We start from the raw sequence: 21,918 nt of genomic DNA, 5'->3' as shown, positions 1-21,918 counted from the left end.
ATCCTTCTTCACTCCAAAAAGAAAAGTCCTACCTTGCCTCATCAGACATATTTTCCATTCCAGGCAATATCCTGGTAAATCTCCACTCCATCCTCTCCATAGTTTCTACATCCTTCCTATAATGAAATGACCAGAATGAACACAATGCAAAACAACACAAGTGTGGTCCCACAAGAGACTTCTAGATCTGCAAAATGACATCTCAACTCTTGAACTCATTCCCCCAGTTAATGAAGGCCAGCTTTGAGAAATGTATGGATTTGATCCCCAAGGTCTAAGAGTTCTCAAGAATTTAATTTTTTTTTAAACTTGGAGAAAGAGCATGGTAAAAGCCTTTTGGGCAGATGAGCATTTGCCACCCAAATACACCAATCAACCAGCCAATCTCATACATCTTTGGAATGTGAATGAAAACTGAAACACCCGCAGGAAATCCACCTGAACATGGGGAACATGTAGAAGCTCCTCACAGACAGTGTTGGATTCAAAGCCAGATTGCTGGTGTTGAAATAATGTTGCGTAAACCATTGCAGAATCTTCACTCCATTCAGGAAGAAAGCAGGCTGCCTTAAGGGCACTTTATGAATGATCTAATTATGAATTCCCTCAACTATATGTGTACATCTATCAATGCAATGTAGTTATTCTCACACAGCACTTCCTAAATCTGTGACCACTTCATCAGGAAGAAGAACAGTAGCAGGCGCTTGGGAGTATTATCACCTGCATGTTCCCCTTCAAGGTACCTTAAAATATGTTGTTGACACTTTGTCACTGGATCGGATTTCAGATTTATTGTCAGAGTACATTCATCACTTATTGATAGCACCAAAGAAATGCACTCAATGTGCGCATGTAAACAAATAAAGAAATGTAAACCAAGAGAGAGAAAAATCAAATAAAATGGAAAATTAAAAGTCTTTAAATGAGTCCCTGATTGAGTTTGTTGTTGAGGAGTCTGATGGTGGAGGGGCAGCAGTTGTTGCATGCAAGGCATCGGGACCAGACCACGGACCTGGTCAGATACTGAAGGACTGCACAGACTAATTGACAGAGATCTTCATGGACATCTTCAATACCTCACTGCAGGAGCCCATTGTTCCAACAGGGTTCAAGACGGCTACCATCATCTCGGTATCCAAGAGGGAGACAACAACAGGTCTCAAGGACCACCACCCTATGGCACTAATCTTGAGCATTATAGAGCACTTCCAGTGTCTGGAACGCATCAAGGCACACCTTTCAGAGACACTGGACCCATTTCAATTCGGCTATAGAAGAAACCACTCCACAGACAATGCCTTGTCCCTTCACTCCATCCTGGACCACCTGGAGAATGATGTCCCATATGCCAGGCTGCTTTTCATTGAATTCAGCTCAGCATTTAATACGATCATTTCCCAGAGGCTGGTAAAGTCCTTGAAAGGACTCAAGACCCCTCTCTGCGAAGTTGGTAGCACTTACATGTTGAGCACTACCGTTCTTCAAGGCTGTGTGCTCAGCCCGCTCCTTTTCACGCTACTGACCCACGATTGCATTGCCAGATTCATCTCCACGGTGTCATCAGGTTTTCAGATGACACAACAGTAGTTGGCTTCATCAACAACAACAGAGAGACAAACTACAGAGAAGAGATGGAAAATATTGTGAAATGGTGCAAGAGTAACAACCATAGTCTCAAAGTGGACAAGACAAAGGAGATGAATGTGGACCAGGAGGGCCATGAATGGCCACTCTCCACTACACATCAAAAACTCTGTAGTAGAGTTCCTTGAAGCTCACTGAAATAGTGACCTACTGTGTACACTCAACATCTCCTCACTTGTCAGGAAGGCTAAACAGCAACTGCATTTCCTGAGAAGACTGAAGCGGACAAAGCTATTGGTCAGCATTCTATAAGAGCTTTATAGAGAGTGTCCTGGCCAGCTACATCATAGTGTGGTACGGTTGCTTCAGAGAAATGGATTGGAGGACAATCCACAGGACCAGTCTGGCAGAGAGGATCTCTGGAATCTCCCTCCCACCCATTGACATGATCTACCAAGATCGCTAGCTGAAGAGAGTGTGCAAAATCATTGAGGATCTCTTCCACTCTGCACACAGCTTCTTTCAGGAAGAAATCTACATACATATAGATATGCAGCACAGTAACAGGCCATTTCGGTCCACGAGTCCACGCTGCCCAACTTCTTCTTCTTTGGCTTGGCTTCGCGGACGAAGATTTATGGAGGGGGTAAAAGTCCACGTCAGCTGCAGGCTCGTTTGTGGCTGACAAGTCCGATGTGGGACAGGCAGACACGGTTGCAGTGGTTGCAAGGGAAAATTGGTTGGTTGGGGTTGGGTGTTGGGTTTTTCCTCCTTTGCCTTTTGTCAGTGAGGTGGGCTCTGCGGTCTTCTTCAAAGGAGGTTGCTGCCCGCCAAACTGTGAGGCGCCAAGATGCACGGTTTGAGGCGATATCAGCCCACTGGTGGTGGTCAATGTGGCAGGCACCAAGAGATTTCTTTAGGCAGTCCTTGTACCTTTTCTTTGGTGCACCTCTGTCACGGTGGCCAGTGGAGAGCTCGCCATATAACACGATCTTGGGAAGGCGATGGTCCTCCATTCTGGAGACGTGACCCATCCAGCGCAGCTGGATCTTCAGCAGCGTGGACTCGATGCTGTCGACCTCTGCCATCTCGAGTACTTCGACGCTAGGGATGAAAGCGCTCCAATGGATGTTGAGGATGGAGCGGAGACAACGCTGGTGGAAGCGTTCTAGGAGCCGTAGGTGGTGCCGGTAGAGGACCCATGATTTGGAGCCGAACAGGAGTGTGGGTATGACAACGGCTCTGTATACGCTTATCTTTGTGAGGTTTTTCAGTTGGTTGTTTTTCCAGACTCTTTTGTGTAGTCTTCCAAAGGCGCTATTTGCCTTGGCGAGTCTGTTGTCTATCTCATTGTCGATCCTTGCATCTGATGAAATGGTGCAGCCGAGATAGGTAAACTGGTTGACCGTTTTGAGTTTTGTGTGCCCGATGGAGATGTGGGGGGGCTGGTAGTCATGGCTGCCCAACTTAACACCCAATTAACCTACATGCCCAGTATGTTTTAAATGGTGGGAGGAAACCAGAGCCTCTGAGAAAAACCCATGCAGACATGGGTGATACAGGAGTATCAGAGCCAGCTGACGAAGAGCTTCTTCCCACGGGCAGTGAAAATACTGAACGACCAAAGGACCTGTACACACTAACTATTGATACGCTCATATTCATGAAAAAAATTTTTTAAATTTATTTTTACAGATGAAATACTTGTCCTGCATATGTATTGCTTGTCTGTATGTGTGTTATATCAGGTTGTGTCGACATGTTTTGCACTGAGGAGTGAAGAACGCTATTTCATCTGTTTGTACTTGTACCATCAGATGACCATAAACTTGTCTTGACTTCCTGAGCCTGGTGATGTGCGTCTTGTGGCTCCTATACTTCTTTCCTGATGGTAGCAGTGAGAACAGAGGATCTGCTGGATGATGTGGGTCCTTGATGATTGCTGCTGCTCTCCATCGGCAGCGTTCCCTGTTGGTGGTGGAGAGGGTTTTGTCTGTGATGTCCTGAGCTGTGTCCACTTCTTTATGCAGGGCTTTATTTATGGTCAGGTTTATTGGTCACCCATACCAGACCGTGATTCAGCCAGTCAGCACACGTTCCATCATACATCAGTAGAAAATTGTCAGGATTTTTAATGTCATAACAAATCTCTTAAAAATTCCTGAGGAAGAAGAGGTGCCGACGTGCTTTCTTCATAAAACATTTAGTGTGTGAGTCCAGGAAAGAATCCCCAAGATAGTAACTCCTGCAAATTTAAATTTGCTCACTCTCTCCTCCTTTGATCCGACAATGATTACTGGATCGTACATCTCTGATTTTCCCTTCCTGAAGTCAACAATCAGCTCCTTGGTTTTGGTGACATTGAGCGTGAGGTTGTTGTTGATGCACCATTCAGCCCAGCTTTCAATCTCCATCCTGTACGCTGACTCATTGCCCCTTTCTCAATGAGAATGATATTGTCAGCAAATTTGTAGATGTTGTTGTTCTCATTCCGAGCCACACCATCATCGGTGTAGAGTGAGTAGAGCAGGGAGCTAAGGAGGAGATGTTCTTACTTATTCTCTCTGATAGTGGTGTGGTGGCGAGGAAATCCAAGATCCAATTACACCGTGGGATGTTGAGTCCCAGGTTTTGGAGTTTGCTGATCAATTTTGAGGGGATGATGGTGCAAATGCTGAGCTGTAGTTGTCCAAATACTGGGAATTCCTCCCCTATAGCTAGAACAAGGCTTTACTTTGTTACAGCTGCACCAGGTGAGACTACACTTGGAAAGTTGTGTGCAGTTTTGGTCACCCAGCATAGAGTTGAGCTGGAAAGTGTGAAGAAAAGATTCATGAGAATATTGCTAGGACTCTAGTGGCTGTATAAGCTGGAAATTTTCTCCCTAGAGCGTAAGAGGAGAGGGTGGGTGGGAGGCTTATAGGATATATAAATCATGAAGGGCATATAAAGTTAAATCACCATAGCCTTTTTCTCAGGGAAGGGGAATCTAAAACTAGAAATCAAAGATTTAAGGTGATTAAATCAATTTTTAAAAAAAATTAAGATGAGAAGGAAAAGAATTATAAAGGACCTGAGAGACACCATCTTCACACAAGCTGCCAGAGGAAGCAATAGAAGCAGAGAAATTATAAAGTTAAAAAGACAGATATTTGGATCAAAAATGTTTAGAATATGAATCAAATTAAGCCAGATGGGACTAGTTTGGCTGGCATGGGCAATTTGGGCCAAAGGGAGTGTTTCTGTGCTGATGAACTCTGACTCCATGAGAAGGACTACATGGAAATGGCTCACCACCATGCTCTCAGAGGCAATTGTGGATGGGTTATGGCCACCGATCCAGAACCCTTAAAATGAAAAAGTAAATAAAACTTGAGCATTCAAAGTGATTAAAAATATAAGAAAGAAATAAACTTATTTATTCTGGAGGGATTCGGGGGAGGGGCAACTTCAATGGGAAGAAATGTTTCCATCTGTCTGCAGCTGTACCTATTTTCCTAATCCATTACAGTACGTGCCATTCTCTCACCCACATCCACCACTCCCCACCCCCCCTCCACAATGGTCCCCACTCCTACTCACCTGCCTATTCCCCCCCCACTTCACCTCTCCTACTTTTATCAGTCTAGTATCTATTTATCTATTAGTCCCTCTCCTCCTCTTTTTTTTTACTTGCTATCACTCTTCCCAACAAGTTGAAATAAGGGTCCTGACCCAAAACATTGACTTTTATTTCTCTCCATTGACTTGCTGAACCTATCCAGCTTCTCAATGTTTACTCAAGACTCTAGATTTGCAGGCTTTTGTTCCCTAAACATCTCTCAGCAATTACAGAGAAGCTTCATCTTGATATAAAATATGAGTTTTGGACTTATATTGAACACCTAACATAACATGGTGGTTGTAGAGTCATAGAGCTGGTCCTTCACCCCAAAGTCTTTGCTGACAAGCTTTTGACCATATCTGGGCTCAACAAACAATTCAATTCAATCAGAGCTTTGTAAAGGAGAATCATTTTGAGCTTTCTGGGGAAAGAGAGAGATGGTGGAGGAATGGGACTGACATAATTGCTCTTCAAAGAGCTGATAAAGAATCCACAGGATTTCTTCTGTATGATAACAATTCTACAATTACAATTTTTCAACAAATCAAGAAATGGATAGGCAGCAGATGTAGAGTTGTTTGAATGATGGAGCAGGTTCAAGGTGCCATTTTGACGATTCCTGTTTCCATTTCTTTTTTTTCTGGCAGGCTCCTATATCTTGCAGCAGTAGGCTACAGGCAGATTTGTGGTGAGATAGGATCAAGGCATCCATTTACTTCCTTGATAGCCAGTTAATAAGATATGGTTTGTGAAGATAAAGCAGATGAGAAGCAAAGCATCATAATTCAGCATTTTCACTTAGTTTGATCATATCATACAAAAATCAGTCTGCATGCAGATCCTCAAGGGACAATGGATTTTTGTGGATTAACCATTGCTATTTCTTATTTTCATGAAATTCCTGACAATATTTTCTCAATGTTCCTTGGATTTTCCAAGCATTTGCGCCATATATTTTTATGCTAACAGAATGGGGGTGGGAGGAGGATATAGACGCACCATCGTGGGACCCATCAAGTCACTGCAGACCCTTTGTACATCAACACTCTCAATTTCATTCCCCTACTCCCTTCCCATAGCATTACAACTTATTTTCTCTCAAAAGCCTGCTCTGTTCATTTTTGAGGGCACTGATTGATACTGGTTGTGGAGAATGAGCCAATTACCACACTCATTAACACCATACACAATATGTGCTGAAGAAACTCAGCAGGTCATACAGTATTCATAGGGAGTAAAGGACAACCAACGTTTCTGGCCTGAGCCCTTTAACAGGCATAAGCAAAAATCATGCAGGTGCCTGAATAATAAGGTGGGGGGAAGGGGAAGAAGGAGAGGAGAGGTGGAAGGAAAGGGAAGGAGTACAGGCTAAACATGCAAGAGGTCATAGGTGGATACAGGTAGGAGGGTAGAAGAAAAAAAAGCTGAGGTGATTGGTGAGAAGGGTCGGGGTGCTGGGGGAAAGGAGATAGGGATAGGGAAAGAGTCTCGGGGAAAGGTTTCTCCTGTCTGGTAGCTGAGTGATCAGACTGAATATAAGGTGTTTCTCCTCCAATTTACGGGTGGCCTTGGTTTGGCAGTGCATGAAACCATGAACAGACATATCGGTGTGGCAATGGGGTGCAAAATTGAAATGACTGGCGCTGATGCAGAAGATAGAGCAAAGGTGCTCAACATGTCATACCGATTTGGAGCTGGAGTAGGGTCATGACCTCTCAAGCTCTGCTATTTAGTGGTAGCTCTGAATATCATCACAAACTCCCCATTTTCTCCAACCTGCAGTGACCTCATTCCTCATCAACTCTGTCTAGCTCTGTCTCAAAAATACTGAAGACCGATTCCATTGTCCTTTGAGAAAGAGGGTTCTAAATGCTCTTGAGCCTCTCAGTGAAAACAAATCACAGCTTAGAATTATTATTTTTCAAAATTGATTGCTCAAGAAGAATTATTACTGGACACAGAAAAGAAATTACAATTGTGGAGAAGTATTTTTGCCTCTCAGCCTTTGAAAGGTAATAAATGAGAAATGGCTGACAAGAGATAGGAAGGGAAACCATGTCTGGGAAAGAAAAGATGTCACACAGAAAATGATGCAGCTGAATTCAATCAGGGCAGACATCCTAAAGCTTGAACCACAGATGAAATGGCTTCTGATAATTAACTGTCATAAGTGAAAGAGAATGGATGAAATTATAATGAAATTGGTTTGTATTCATTTCTTGTTTCCAAAGAAACTTAACATCAAGATCGATCAAACTCCCCATTAGGGATTTAACAGTTCTTAATATTTAATGGTATCATTTCTTTCATGTTTATGCCAAACAGCTTTTTGTTCACATTTCAAAATTTGTACAAAGCTTTGTGTAGGATTTAACTGTTTGGTGAACCGTAGAGGCACGTATTTGGGATTTTTGCAAGGTTCTGCCCATAGCATTTGGTTGCATGCATTGAAAATAATGTTGCTTGTCCTCAAGCCAATCTTGAATCTCATTTACCAGCTCACAATGGATCTCATGTGACTTAATCTTCTAGATCAGCCTACTATATAAAAAAAGCTTTAATCAAGCCTGCCCCATTCTTTTCAATAATCTTTTTTATTTCCTCAAAAAAAAAATCAGTCACATTTCCGACAGGATCCTGTGACAGAGTTTATAGATATGTTTTTGGGAGATAAATTGGGAAAGGTTTGTTACAGTGGGTCACATGTAAACTCTTTAAAACAGATCTTATTTGAAATACTGGAGCTCTGGTCATGCTCGACATTTCGGCTTCACAGCTTTTGCAAGAGCTTTGGAGAGTGCCCAAGAAACTTCACTAATGGATTGTTGTTTACAAAAAAGCAACAAATCTCTCTCTCTCTCTCTCTCTCTCTCTCTCTCTCTCTCTCTCTCTCTCTCTCTCTCTCTCTCTCTCTCTCTCTCTCTCTCTCTCTCTCTCTCTCTCTCTCTCTCTCTCTCTCTCTCACACACACACAGATCAGTTCTCTCATTTTGAAGATGGCCTGATCAAAGATCTTGTGGTTCATGCAAGAGGAGAGGACTGGCTGTGTAATGTTTCAATTGGAATAAGAGAAACAGAAAAGGAACTCTGTGGTGACCTGAAAGAAAGAGGTTATCATCTGGAGAACCCTGAAGGGGGCAAGTTTTATCATCAAGACATTGGAGTGGCTGATTAATACAGAATCCGTTGTGAATGTCCTGGAACAACAAATCCCTCTCTGAAAACCAACAAGAACCTTCCTGAGTGGTAACCATTTACCTTTTAAGCACCAAAGCCTGATTAACTTTATAAATGTTAAATTCTGTGCACAGTATTAGAATTGCCTGCAACCAGTGAACTTGGAGGAATGAGAAATGAAATTGGACTGTGAACCAAAGAACTGTTCTGAACTTACACACACATTACATCCACATGCGCTTAGAATTAGAAGGGGGTTACGTTAGATTAAGTAGGTCAATAGTGATATGTTAAAGTTTGATTCTATTTTCATGTTTAAAGATAATTAAAAGCAGCTTTTGTTTAAGTAACCATTTGTCTTGGTGAATATCTATTGCTGCTGGGTTTTGGGGTCCTCTGGGCTCGTAGCAATCCCTATGCTCAAAGCCATGCCTTATCCCCATACTTGTTTAAATACAAGGGTATGAGTAAATCCTATCCCAAAGGATCTTCATAATTTTCTCACCATTGATGCAAGGCCCACCAAGTCTATAATTTCTTTGTTGTCCCTGTTGACCTTCTTAAACAAAGGAACAACAATGGGAAGTCTCGAGCCTTTGGACACCTTGTCAATGACTAAAAGGAAGAAAAACATCCTTGCCAATGCCCCACCAATCTTCTTCCTTGCTTCCTTTTGTATCCTGGGGCAGATCTGTGGGGACATACACCTTAGTATTTTTCAATTTTTCAAAGCTACAGTTATTTTATCCTCATTGGGAGAGCATGAGAATAATTCTTTGAAGCTCTTTGTGGAGCTTTCTGATGTCACTTCTGGCTGCCTGCAAATATTACAAGACCTAAAGTTTACAGAATTTGTTAAAAATCAAATCTTAGAAATTTTTCAGCTTAATTCAATGGATGGAATGTCTATCTTAACTATTTGGGACACATCTTCGTGGACAAATAATCTCCTATACAACAGGCTTAAGGAAACATACTAAAGAGAAACTCTCAACTATCCAATTTGATTAAAGATATTGACAAACTATATTCAACAACTCCTATTATAGATTTATAAAAGGATAGAATAGAATTGCAAACACAATATAACTTACATTTAACCTACCCTATTGAAGTTCATCTTATGAAATTTAAAAGCTATTAAAAGCTATTTTTAATTTTTTTAAGCTATTTCTTCTTTTCAACCTGGTAAAACACCAGGTTTGGATTGAGTTCTATACGTTTTTAGATATTTTACTTACTCCTCATACTTGTGAGATGTTCAGAGATTCTATTAATCAAGGAACTCCATCACAGTTACTTTATGAATTATCAATCTCTCTAATTCTTAAAAAAAAGATCCAAGTGAATGTGCATCTTACAGACCTATATCACTTTTGAATGTTGACTTCAAAATTCTTTCTAAACTTTTAGCTAATAGATTAGAAAATATTCTTCTTCAGATTATCGCCAAAGATCAAACTGGAATCATGAAACAGCAATACTCACATTTTAATGTTCAAAGACTAAAGAATATCAACTATTCTGCTTCATCCAAGATTTCAGAATGTGTAGTATCATTAGATGTGGAGAAATTTTTGATGGAGTTGAATGGAGATACCTGTTTAAAATTTTGGAAAGGTTCAATTTTGGTTCTGGATTTAATTCCTGGATTAAATTACTTAATTTTAAACCAACTGCAGTAATTATTACTAACAATTTTTTTTTTTTAAAAATCCTCACTCAAATTGTGTTGAGGTACTAGACAAGGCTGTCCCCTCAGCCCTTTGATTTTTAATTGGGTGTTAGAACCCCTTACAATTGCACTCCGTAATTCAAATGAGATTCAAGGTATTATTAGAGGAGATGAAGTACGTAAAGTCTCTCTATATGCAAATAATCTTTTAGTCTACATTTCAGATCCTGCTCATTTTATCCCTGCAATGCTCTCGTTACTATTGGATTTTGTGAGTTTTTCTGGATAGAAACTAAATTTTCATAAAAGTGCATTATTCCCAATAAACTCACATAATTTATGTTAATATGCAATTTAAGATTAAAAAGTATTTTACTTAATTAGGTGATAAAATCACTACGAAATTTAAACTTTTGTTCAAATTAAAATTTTCTCCATCAGATTTTGTGAAATAATCCTTTCCAAGATGATCTCCATTGACTTTGCCTTTGGTTGGACATATTCATGTTGTTAAGTTGATAATATTATTTAAATGTTTATACCTATTTCAAGCTGTCCTAATTTTTATTCTGAAATCTTATTTTGATAATATTGATTCTAAGATTTCATCTTATAAAGGGGCCAGACTGAATAAGTTTCACTTACAGAAACCAAAGAAAGATGGTAAATTTGAAATTTTACTTTTGGGTAGTTAATATTCGCTATATGATTTTTTTGGATTTATTACTTGGATAAATTTGATTGTCCACTCTGGGTAGATTTGGAATTGAAATCTGTCCAGAATTATTCCTTAGCTTCTTCTTTAGTACGAGCATTATTTTTTAGACCTATCTAAGATCACTAAGTATATTTCCAATCCAATTATTAAATATTCATTATGTATTTGATTTCAAATTTGAAGGTTTTTTTGGATGAAATTTTTTTGCCTTGGTTCATATTATATATCTTAATTTTATTTTTTTTACACCATCTACACTTGACCGAACCTTCTTTATTTGGAAGATTAAAGAAATTATCTCTTTTGTAGATGTATTCACTGATGGTGGTTTGATGTCTTTTGAACAACTTTCCACCAAATATAATTTACCATACACACATTTTTTTAGATATCAACAGATTAGAAATTTGCTGAATATGATAATGTTCAATTATTTAACATTACAACAACAAGATTTACTTGACACTTTATTCCAGTTAAACCCCTTTTAGAAGGGTATAATTGGTACTATTTATACTCTTATATTAAGTTTGAGATCAGTCCCCATGGATGATTCATCAAACAATGGAATTGGAACTTCAACTAACATTATCTTCTAAAACATGAGGATGAATTACTAGACTTTTTAATACTTCTCTTTGTGCACATCATTCATTAATATAGTTTAAAATAGTTGATAGACCTTATATGTCTAAAGATAAACTAGCTTGCATCTTTCCTAATACAAGCTCTCCTTGGGATAGACTCATAAGTTTTGGTCATGACCCTTGTTAGAAAAATTTTGGAAATATATTTTTAAAAATCTATCAATGATACTGGCACAATGAATTGAGATCCTGTATTTATATGGAGAAAATAACATATAATTTGCATAACAGTTATTCTTTCTTTCGTTCAGATGTGGTCACCCTATTTGAAATTTATGGGTTTGGAAATATCTTAATTTTTTTATTGTAAGTTTGACATATCACACAGCATATGTAATTAACTGATATATGTCTTGTTTTTGCTCCCCTTGAGGGGTCTTTTGTGGGTAGGGTGGTTTTGTTTATCTTTTTTGTTTTTTTAATATATGTATATATGTATTTTAAAATTATAAATAAAGTTTTCAAAAAAAATGATACTGGTTATTCAATTACAACCTAATCCTTTAATTGCTCTTTTTGGAATTACAGACGTAGGTTGTTTACCTCCTTCTGCATATCGAGTTGTAGCTTTTTCTACATTATTACCTAGAAGACCTATTTTACTGAAATGGAAAGACTGATTCTCCTTCATTACTTCAATGTCTTTCTCACGTTATGTCTTTCTTAAATCTAGAAAAAAAAATCAGAAGTCGTACTTTAGCTACAATTACTAAATTTGAAGAAACATGGAAACCATTTATTGATTACTTTCATGGGATATACCTGGCATTATTCTACAAATTAACTCTTGCTTTCCAGAGTTAATATAATTCTTGCCATTTTTGTTATCTGTAGGTGTGGACCAAAGCTATGTTTTAAACTATTCGACAGATCCTCAGGATGGGCCACTTAGTTTATTAAAAAAATTATTTGATCATATAAATATTCAGAAGATTAGTTGTTTTTTTTAAATATGTAATATAAATATTTCTTTACCTCTGTTTTCTTTGTTAGGAGAATTATTTCTAATATATCACATTTTCAGACTTTGGAATTTATATGATACTTATACTATGTGGACTTGGACATAACATTTTAAATGTGTTATTTCTATTCCCCTTATGCTATGTATATTATGAAATGCCTAATGAAAAGATTTGAAAAATAATAATTAACAATGTTACTTGAAAGGGAGAGAGGGAGAGGGAGAAAGGAAGAGAGGGAGAGGGAGAAAGGAAGAGAGGGAGAGGGAGAAAGGAAGAGAGGGAGAGGGAGAAAGGAAGAGAGGGAGGAGGAGGGGGGAGAGAAAGTTTGAGTATGGGCCTACAGAATGTCGAGAATAGACCTGTTGAATTAAATAACACATTTGCCTGGAGTGATATGCTTATTGGAACACAGACATCTGAGAGGATAGTGGGCTGGAGAAGTATCTTCAGTTCTTTCATCTGCTGTGGTTCAAGATTCAATTTAATAGAACAGTGTCATATTGCATGAAATTTCTTTTTGCCTGCTGCATGAATTTGCCTCCAGCCTAACCACCTCTTACATTTCTTACAGTCAGACTTACAGTCGGGGAGAGAGAGAGAGAGAGAGAGAGAAGCAAAAGAGAGTCCTTCCAGAGTTACTGAGGGTCAGTAGATTCGCCTCCGGTGCTTCCACATCCTCTGCAGCCACTAAGTCCAGTCCAAATCATTGGCAACCTGAGATCCAGATCCGAACCTCTGACTCGGTCAGGGACCCTTTGGCACTCTCAGCACCCACTCGCATCCTGGTTCTGATACTCTGTACCCTCCAGCCAGTTCGAGCCAGACTCCAGCAGTCCGCAGCCCAGCACGAGTCTCCTGACAGCAGTCTCCAGCAGCCCTCAGCTTCCATAGGTTCTTCATCTTGAGTTGCCAGCAGCCCACCATATGCACTGGCCCTTCAGCTGCACAGCCCCCTCACCATCCCCGCAGGTCATCATCTCCTTCTTAGACCCGGGGGGGGGGGGGGGAGGAGGTGATCCTCCCGTCCTCTGGTGCCCTGCTCCAATCCTTTGCTTTTTTTGGAGTCTACAGCCCCTTATGGGCTGCTGCCGATTAATAGACATCACCATCTTGGGTGCAAACCTCGCGGTCGTGAGATATCAATTAAAACCACCAATGGCTCCTTCAGTGGGCCATTCAATGCCTGTGTTGAGCTGACGGCAGTCGACTAGGTGGTTGGACCCCATGGAAGCACGGCATCTCTGCTCCCGCGCTTCACATAGGTCCACACCCAGCAGCACTGCTCTTACAGCCGCTCCGTAAGTCCCCCCACTTTCATTGCCATTTTGTCACCTTGGACATAAGAAAATCCAACTCCAGAGGCTTGAGAATTTGACATTCAACATGAGGGGTTTAAGTTTGCCAACAACATGAAAATGGGTGAGATTGTGAGTTCTGAGGAGGAAGCAAATGCTTCAAAATGGTTTAGGTAAGTTGAATGAATGGGCAAATACATGGCAGATATAGCATAATGTACATAACTGTGAAGCTATCTGCTCTGGCAGGTAAATTGAAGTAGGAGCACAATGTACATAATGTACACAAAGTTGTTTTTGATAATCAATTAATACATTTTGGAAAAAAAAAGGAGATAAAGAATATTGTTTCAGTGGTATTGGAATGCAAATGGACATCAGTTCCTGAAAGCAAACATCCCAGCTGTAGTAAACTGTTACGGCAAATTATCTGCTGGTCTTCATTGCTAGAAATCGTGAGTGCAGAAGAAAGGATGTCTTAATCAACTTGTACAAAGACTACACCTGAAGAGTTGAAAGGGGTTTTGGTCTCCTTCTGTTTTTTTATTGTAGATTATCAAGTGTAACAAGAAATGTGAAAAGCATCATATAAAAGGCAAGTGGGTAATGAAGGTCCTGACAAAGGGTGCAGAGCCAGAATGCAGACTGACTATTTCTACCCACTGAGCACCTCCAGCAATCCTCCATCTGCTCAGGATTCCAGCATCGGCACCTTTTGTGATTCTCTCTTGATCGTGTTTCCTCCTGCAGGCAGAGCAAGCATTCCATGATGTGAGCTAATTCCCATTATCCTGATGTTGGTTATACTGTACTTGCCACAGAGGGGGAACAACAAAAGTTCACCAGACTACTTCTTGGGATGGCTGAACTGTCTGCCAAGAGTGGGTGAAGTGGACTAAGCCTGTGTTCATTGTAATTTAAAAGAAAGAAGTCTCTTTGAAATGTACAACACTATGAAAGAATTTAACTGGGTGGAAACAGGATCAAGGGTCCACAGCCTCTGGAAACCGGGTAACATATTTTAGAATAAAATATGGAGAAACGTCTTCACTCCAGAGTGAAGAAGTTCTCTCCCACCGAATGTTTGGAGTCCATGATACTAAAATTATTTCAGGAGATAGTTTTCTAGACACAAACGAATCAAGGGGGACAAGGACAGAGAGCAGAAATACAATATTGATGAAGATCAGCCATGATTGTATTGAATTTTGTGGCAGTAAACAGCTGTCTTATGCTCCTATTTTTCTTTGAGTCAGAGTCATAAAGTCATACAGCGGGTAAACAGGCCTTCGGCCCATCCTACCCAGGCCGATCAAAATGTCCCACCAACACTAGTCCCACCTGCCTGCGTTTGGCTCATATCACTCTAAACCTTTCCTATCTGTCCAATTGGTTTCTTAAATATTGCAAATATGCCTGCATCAACTACTTTCTCCGGCAGCCAACTCCGACACCCTCTGTGTAAAATTGTCACCCCTCAGGTTCCTGTTAAATTTCTCCCCCCTCACCTTAAACTTAAATCCTTGGATTCCTGTTCTGGGCAAAAAAAAACTCTTGTGTTCACCCAGTCCACACCTGTCATATCCATTCCGCTCTCTCTCCTTGGATCCCATGTGATCTCACCTTCCAGAACAGCCTACCATGCGGAACCTTATTGAACACTTTGTTGAAATACATATATACAGATAAACCCCGACATATGATGTTCCAACTTACCCTTATTTAAAACGGATTCTGATCATTGTAACTTTGAAATATCGTAAGTTGGAACATCATATGTCGGGGTTTATCTGTATATATGTATTTCAACAAAGTGTTCAATAAGGTTCTGCATGGTAGGCTGTTCTGGAAGGTGAGGTCACATGGGATCAATATCATGCTTTGATGGACCCAATGCCATTTTTTAAAAAAGGTGATTTAGAACAGATGTGCAGATTGTTGCCTCTGGGGAGGGAGAGAGATTGAAGAGGGAGAGAGAGCGATGGGAATCTTTGCATGCGTTCTAAATCACAACTTAGGTGGCGAGGTGACACTGCTCCTCCTAGTTACCCGGTGCCACCTCGGGCTCCTGGCAGGAGCGGGGATGTCAGGCTCCCAATAAGCAGTGGGGATGTCGGGCTCCCACCGGCAGCAACAGAGATGTTAGCTTCTCGGCAGCAGTGCGGACATCAGCCTCCCTGCAGGGTCAAGTCAGTTCTGTACCAGTACAGGTAAACTTACGATAATTTCAGCTTACAATAGAATCCAAATTGTAAGTAGGGATCTACCTGTCTCCAACATCCACAGCTCTGGTCTCGTCCATCTTCTTTGTGACATCTTCAAAAAACTCACATTTGTGAGACGTGACCTCCCTGTTACAAAACCATGCCGAATATCCTTAATCAGCCCTTGTCCATCCAAGTGCATGTTCATCTTGTCCCTCAGAGAACTCTCTAGTAACTTATCAACCACAGCTCACTGGCCGGTAGGTACGAGGCTTTTCCCTGAAGCCTTTCTTGAATAGAAGCACAACATTTGCCCCCCTCCAGTCTTCTGAAACCTCACCTGTACTTAATGATGACCTCATAAATCTTCAGTCAGGGCACCTGCAATTTTCTCTCGAGCTTCCCACCGTGTGCTTGGAGATATCTGAACATAGAACCATAGAAAACTACGGCCCTTCTAGTCTGAGCCAAACTATTATTCTGTCTCGTCCCCCTGTCCTGCATCCAGACCATATCCCTCCATTCCATGTACCTATCCAAATTTTTCTTAAAAGTCAGAATTAAGCCTGCATTCACCAACTCAGTTGGCAGCTCATCCCACATTCCCATTACTCTCTGTGGGAGTATGTTCCACCTATTATTCCCTTTAAACATATCCCCTTTCACCCTTAACCTATAACCTCTAAATTTTATCTCACCTAACTTTTGGAAAAAAAACTTGCATTTACTCTTTTACCCATCAGGTTAAGAGATATTTCTATCCTCACATGCAGGACCTTTAGCATCTTCTCACCTGTAATACTAATTGATCTCAAGACACTACTATTGACTGCCCCAAGTTCCCCAGGCCTCATATCTTTCTCATTGAGGATGCTACCCATCTCCTATTACTCCACAAACAGTTGACCACATCGATCCTATTTTCTCTGGTTACTCTCTTTCCCTTAATGTACACAAAATCGCTACGTTTTATCCTTAATGTTATCTGCCAGAGCTAACTCCTGTACCCTTTGTGCTCTCTTGATTTCCTTTTCTTGCAAGCTCCTCAGTTCCCGTATCTGCTCCAGATCTACACTTGATCCCAGCTGCTCAAACGTGCCCTGAACCTCCTTCTTGCTCTTGACCCTCATGCTTGCATACCTAATCCTTTACTCTAAGACAGGGGTGTCAAACTCAAATTCACGGAGGGCCAAAATTAAAAACTTGGACTAAGTCGAGGGCCGAACTAAATATTTATTGAAAATTTTCAACAACATCTGCATGTTTTCTCTTCTTTCAACAAATGTAATGTTAAACTTTAGGATATAACTTTAGGAGGATAATGTTACAGGTCAGGAGTTGGTAGCTCAAGTTCACCCTTTGCTTGACCTGAGGGAAACCTATTTGGTCCCTGTGGAGATGTAGTCAGCATTCACAGGCTGTGTCTATTTTGGCCTGCATCAGGACTCAGCATTTCCTGCTCACTCCTCAGGCTCTAGGCCTCTATTCACCCTCGACCCCCCATCCCTCTACCTGACCAGTCCTTTACCCAACCTCTACTCACCCCTCACTCTACTCGCTCTGCCTCTACCCACCCCATCCTATACACGCCCCTCTACTGCCTCTCCCCTCAACCTGTTCCTCCCTCTACCCGTCTCTCACCCTCTAATCACCCCTTCCCTACTCGCCTTGCCCCTCCCCTTTTACCTCTTCCCTATCCACCCCTCCTTCTACTCATCCCTCCCTCTAACTGCCCCTCGCACCACCATAACTTCCCCTGCCCATTACTCCTCACCTACACCCTCTGCCCACCCCTGCTTACCCACCCACTCAGGCCCAGCGCACTGCCGATCAGCCTTTGCGGACAGCCACCATCTCTCTCTTCACGTCCAGGGCCGAACCAGCCGTCCCTGGGGTCCATGCGGGTGCAAGCGCTGAAGGCCGTGGCGACCGGGAGAAGTGCGCTCGCGCTGTGGAAGGGCCATCCGGTGCCAGTCGCGCGGGGCTCGCGCTGCCCGGGGGCTATGCGCAGCCTGCCATGCTCGTTGCGCCGACAGGAAATCATAGGCGCTCGCCCATCCGCTGCACCGCTCAACAGGTGGGAAAAGTGACTGGTTGTGCGGGGAGCCTTCCAACTGGCTTGCCAGCTGATGACATCGACAGACTTCTCGTGTTACAATTTCTCGTGTTACAATGGGGAAGAATGTGCAATAAAGGGGGAGGATGGTGGGGGTGACATTACCAAAAAACAGCATCGGCTCTCGCTGCAGGGCGTGCCACCTCTAATACATTTTTGAAATGATCTTGTGGGCCAAATATAATTATATCACGGGCCAAATTTGGCCCGCGGGCCAGAGTTTGACATGTGTGCTCTAACAGGAATGATTCCTGTCAACACACTTTTAAAATACATCCCATTTTCTGAACATTCCTCTTCCTTCAAATAACTGGTTCCAATTAACTCAAACTCGTTCTTGCTTTTGCATTCAAATTTGGTTTTGCCCTAATTCTGATTTCATCTCATGGTCCTGTCCTCTCTTCCTCCATAATATTTTAAAACCCGATAGAACAATGGTCACTAACTATACTCAAAGGCTCATCCACAAACACTTCATCCACTTGTCCATCCCAATTTCCCAAGACTAGATCCTGCATGGCCCACACCCTTGTGGAACCCTCGACATATTGCCGGAGGAAACTTTTCTGAACACATTTGACAAGTTCCACCTGTCTAAACCTTTCACACTATGTGTAGCATCATCATATACTTTCTGAATCAATATTTGGAAAGTTAAAATTCCCTCCTCTAACAACCTTATTTGACTGAAAGCTGGCAGCAATCTCCTGGCATATTTGCTCTTCTAAATCCTATTCATTATTTGGGGGTCTGTAGTACACTCCTAACAAGATGATCAGCCTTTTCTTATTTCTCAGCTCCATCTGTATAGCTCACTATCCGACCCATCTGTAATGTCACCTCTGACCATTGCTGTGATAACCAATAATGCGGGACCCCCTCCTTTTTTACCCCCACCTTTTTATACATTTGTAGCCTTGAATGTTTGGTGCAATACAGTCTGAGATGATGCTGTTTTAATGAAATGTTAAACAAAACTCTTGTCTGCATTTTAAATATTTCAAAAAATTTCAAAGTATTATGTGAAGGAAAAGCCATGTGTTATTCACCCGTTGCTTGGATAATGTTTAACTTGCAATCAAAACCATAAAGAGGTTTATTGCATTTCTGTTCGTGTACTGCTGTGATTCCTAAATCACATCCACAACTGCACTTCAAATGCATTTTGTCAGCTGTAATAAAAAACAGAAAATGTTGGAACTGCTCAGCAGGTCAGGGAGCATCTGTGAAAGGAAAACACTTCCCATCGATTACCTTTCATCAAAATACAGCAAAAGAGAGAAAAGAAATGAAATTCTAAATTGCAGAGAAATTGACAGGCTGTATGCAATGGAATAATCCTGCAGTAACAACCCTATTAACCCATTTAGCCGGTCTCCTCTTCTCACAGATATTTTCTTTGTCTTGTCCATCCCTCTTGCCACATTCTCTAGACCGTAAAATCACTGCTTTATCTTTTCCAGTCCTGATGAAATGTCTCTGATCTGAAATGTTATCTTTGTGTTTATTTCCAGAGAAAATACTTGCCATGCTGAGTATTTCCAGCATTTTCTCTTTATATCGTTTTCTGTGACTCTCCTCCCCTACTCTGCTCTATTTCTGACCGCACCATAGGTTGGCCAGCAAAACTTTCAAAACCCCATTTTGAATCTCGTCCATAAGACTTAATACATGACATGTTTCATTTATTCAGTCATGTATCTGCTTTATCTGTTCCCTGCCTATTCAATCAATCCATTACCACCTCTAAAAAGAACTATTACATTTCTTAATCTTAACTTTCCTTGATCTAATTGTGCAAAATATATCTATTGCAACTCTTTCCCCATATGGTATCTACCTTCAATTTGCTCACGTCTAGCAAATGCCCTGCCTGTGCTGAATTGTTTAAGTTACTCTCTCCATTCAGATTGCTGTCGGGGTTATTTATTTCCCACTGGAGTGGTGTTCACAGGAGAACCAACTGAGGACAAACTTTCAACAGCTGCACAGCAATTCAACACTTTAATTCTCACCTCAGACTGTCTGGAGAACCAGCTTCAGGATGCAGGTGACGGTTCAGGTAGAGATTGGAAAGTTCTTTAGCAATTACCTGCTGTGTAGCGTCATCATGCAACATTAAACCTGTCAGGGATAAAGAGCAGAAATGAATTGAAAATATAATTATCCTGCCTCTTTTCTGGTGGATTCATACATTATTCCCCCAAAATTTAGGTTTGTGTTTCAAAAAAGCTGAGTTTTTTTTTCAAATTAATGTGTAAGCCAAGATGATTATGCATTTTAGACCAATGTCACGTACCACATTTCAAGTTGTAGTGAAAATATTTGCTTGTTATTTTATGTTATCGATTGATTCCCAGCAATATTTTCTCCATCCAACCTCCTGGGCACTGAGAGTAGGTGCCAGCAAAAACGGAATACAATCTCTTACACAGGCCCTTCTACATCGTAAAACACACTGAGATGCTTCAGCAAAGTTGAGACCAATAACATTTTCCATCTGTATCAAAGTAGGAGTCAATATAAGATGTGTCAAAACAATAGATCATAAGGTGAACACTGAGAATAGGGGAATCGGTAACTAGAGGGCATAGGCTTCAGGACAGGTTTAACAGGAAACTGAGGGCTAACCGTTTTACACAGAGGGTGGTGGGTGTATGGAAGCTGCCAGGGGAGGTGGATGAGGCTGGTATTATTTCAATGATGAAGAAACATTTGGACGGATATATAGATAGGATAGGCTGAGAGGGATATTGGCCCAGCGCAGGTAGGTGGGATGAGTGTAGTAGGACCTTTTGGTTGGTATGGGTGTGGTGCACTGAAGCAGCAGGCACAAACTCAAAAACTGTACAACAGGCTTCACTTGGCTAAAAGTCTCTGCTGCCGTAGCGGCTGTGATGGTGGCTCAGGTCTACATCCCGGTCGGGTGATTGACAGCTGGCCGGGTGGAGTTATCCCCCTATGGGTCTATTCAGACCAGCTGATTGACAACCAGCCAGGTGTAGTCTGTCCTCTGGTGGTCTTTCTGCAGGTACAGAGATCGCCCCCTGCAGTAGGTTAGTGGCGTATCACCACAATGGGAACATTGGGCCTGGTTCCAAGTTATACGGCTCCATGATAGATGGTTAGGAGGATTTTATGGAGAGGGAGAAAGGTGGAGGAAGGGAACTCATTGGGTCAATAGCAATTGAATAATTTGCCACCAATGGGAAGAAAAAGATTGGAGATAAATGGGAGGCCAAAATTGCAGGTTAGAGAGTCCTCATGGAGTTCTAACATTTGGACCAGTTACAGAGCTAGAGAAGGGTGAGGTATGATCTCTAGAACAGCTATTATTCATTGAACATGTTCAATATTGGGAAATGTTCCAGGATACTTTGCAGGAATGTCATTGAACAAAATGGAAGATGTTAGATCAGAAAGGTTTTAGGGATTAGTGAAAGAAGGAAGTCTCCAATGTTGGGGTCAAACATAATACACAAACACACTGGAGGAACTCAGCAGGTCCTGCAGCATTCACAGGAAGTAAAGGGTAACCAATGTTTTGGGTCTCGGCCCTTCATCAGGTATAAGACAGGTACCTGAATAAAAAGTGGGGGAGGATAGAGGAGAAGAGCAGAGGAAGGAGGAAGAGGAGAGGAAGGAGAAAGAGGCAGGTGAGGAGAATAGTCTAATCTGTGTTTTGGGCAGTATTTGGTCAAAAGAGACAGGTAGTCCAAGACTGCATTAGAGTGACTAAGTCTGGAGTGACAGACACAGAGACAAATTTTCAGTAGTGAGGCAGAGGTGGGCCAGGTAATGTTGCAGAGAAGACAATGTTAGTGTGGGCAAGTGGACCAAAGTCCATCTCACATCACACCTAAGCAGTAAATGTTCAGGTTCAGTCTAGGATTACTTGGTGGTCAGGAAAGAGAGATAATGGCCAGAATA

The 21,918-nt window shown here is 41.3% G+C and overlaps 1 protein-coding gene across 1 annotated transcript in view; it reads right to left on the bottom strand.

Annotated features, from left to right (window-relative positions):
* Positions 1-21,918, bottom strand: part of ptprn2 (protein tyrosine phosphatase receptor type N2) — a 1,138,884-nt gene that overhangs the window by 734,957 nt on the left and 382,009 nt on the right. The window contains exon 4 of the mRNA XM_069914734.1: positions 20,004-20,112. Coding sequence (XP_069770835.1) covers positions 20,004-20,112 — 109 coding nt within the window. The remainder of the gene's footprint in view (positions 1-20,003; positions 20,113-21,918) is intronic.

This window comes from Narcine bancroftii, chromosome 1 (genome assembly GCF_036971445.1).
Source record: "Narcine bancroftii isolate sNarBan1 chromosome 1, sNarBan1.hap1, whole genome shotgun sequence".
Lineage (NCBI taxonomy): Eukaryota > Metazoa > Chordata > Chondrichthyes > Torpediniformes > Narcinidae > Narcine > Narcine bancroftii.
This window is presented reverse-complemented; position numbering and strand designations above follow the sequence as displayed.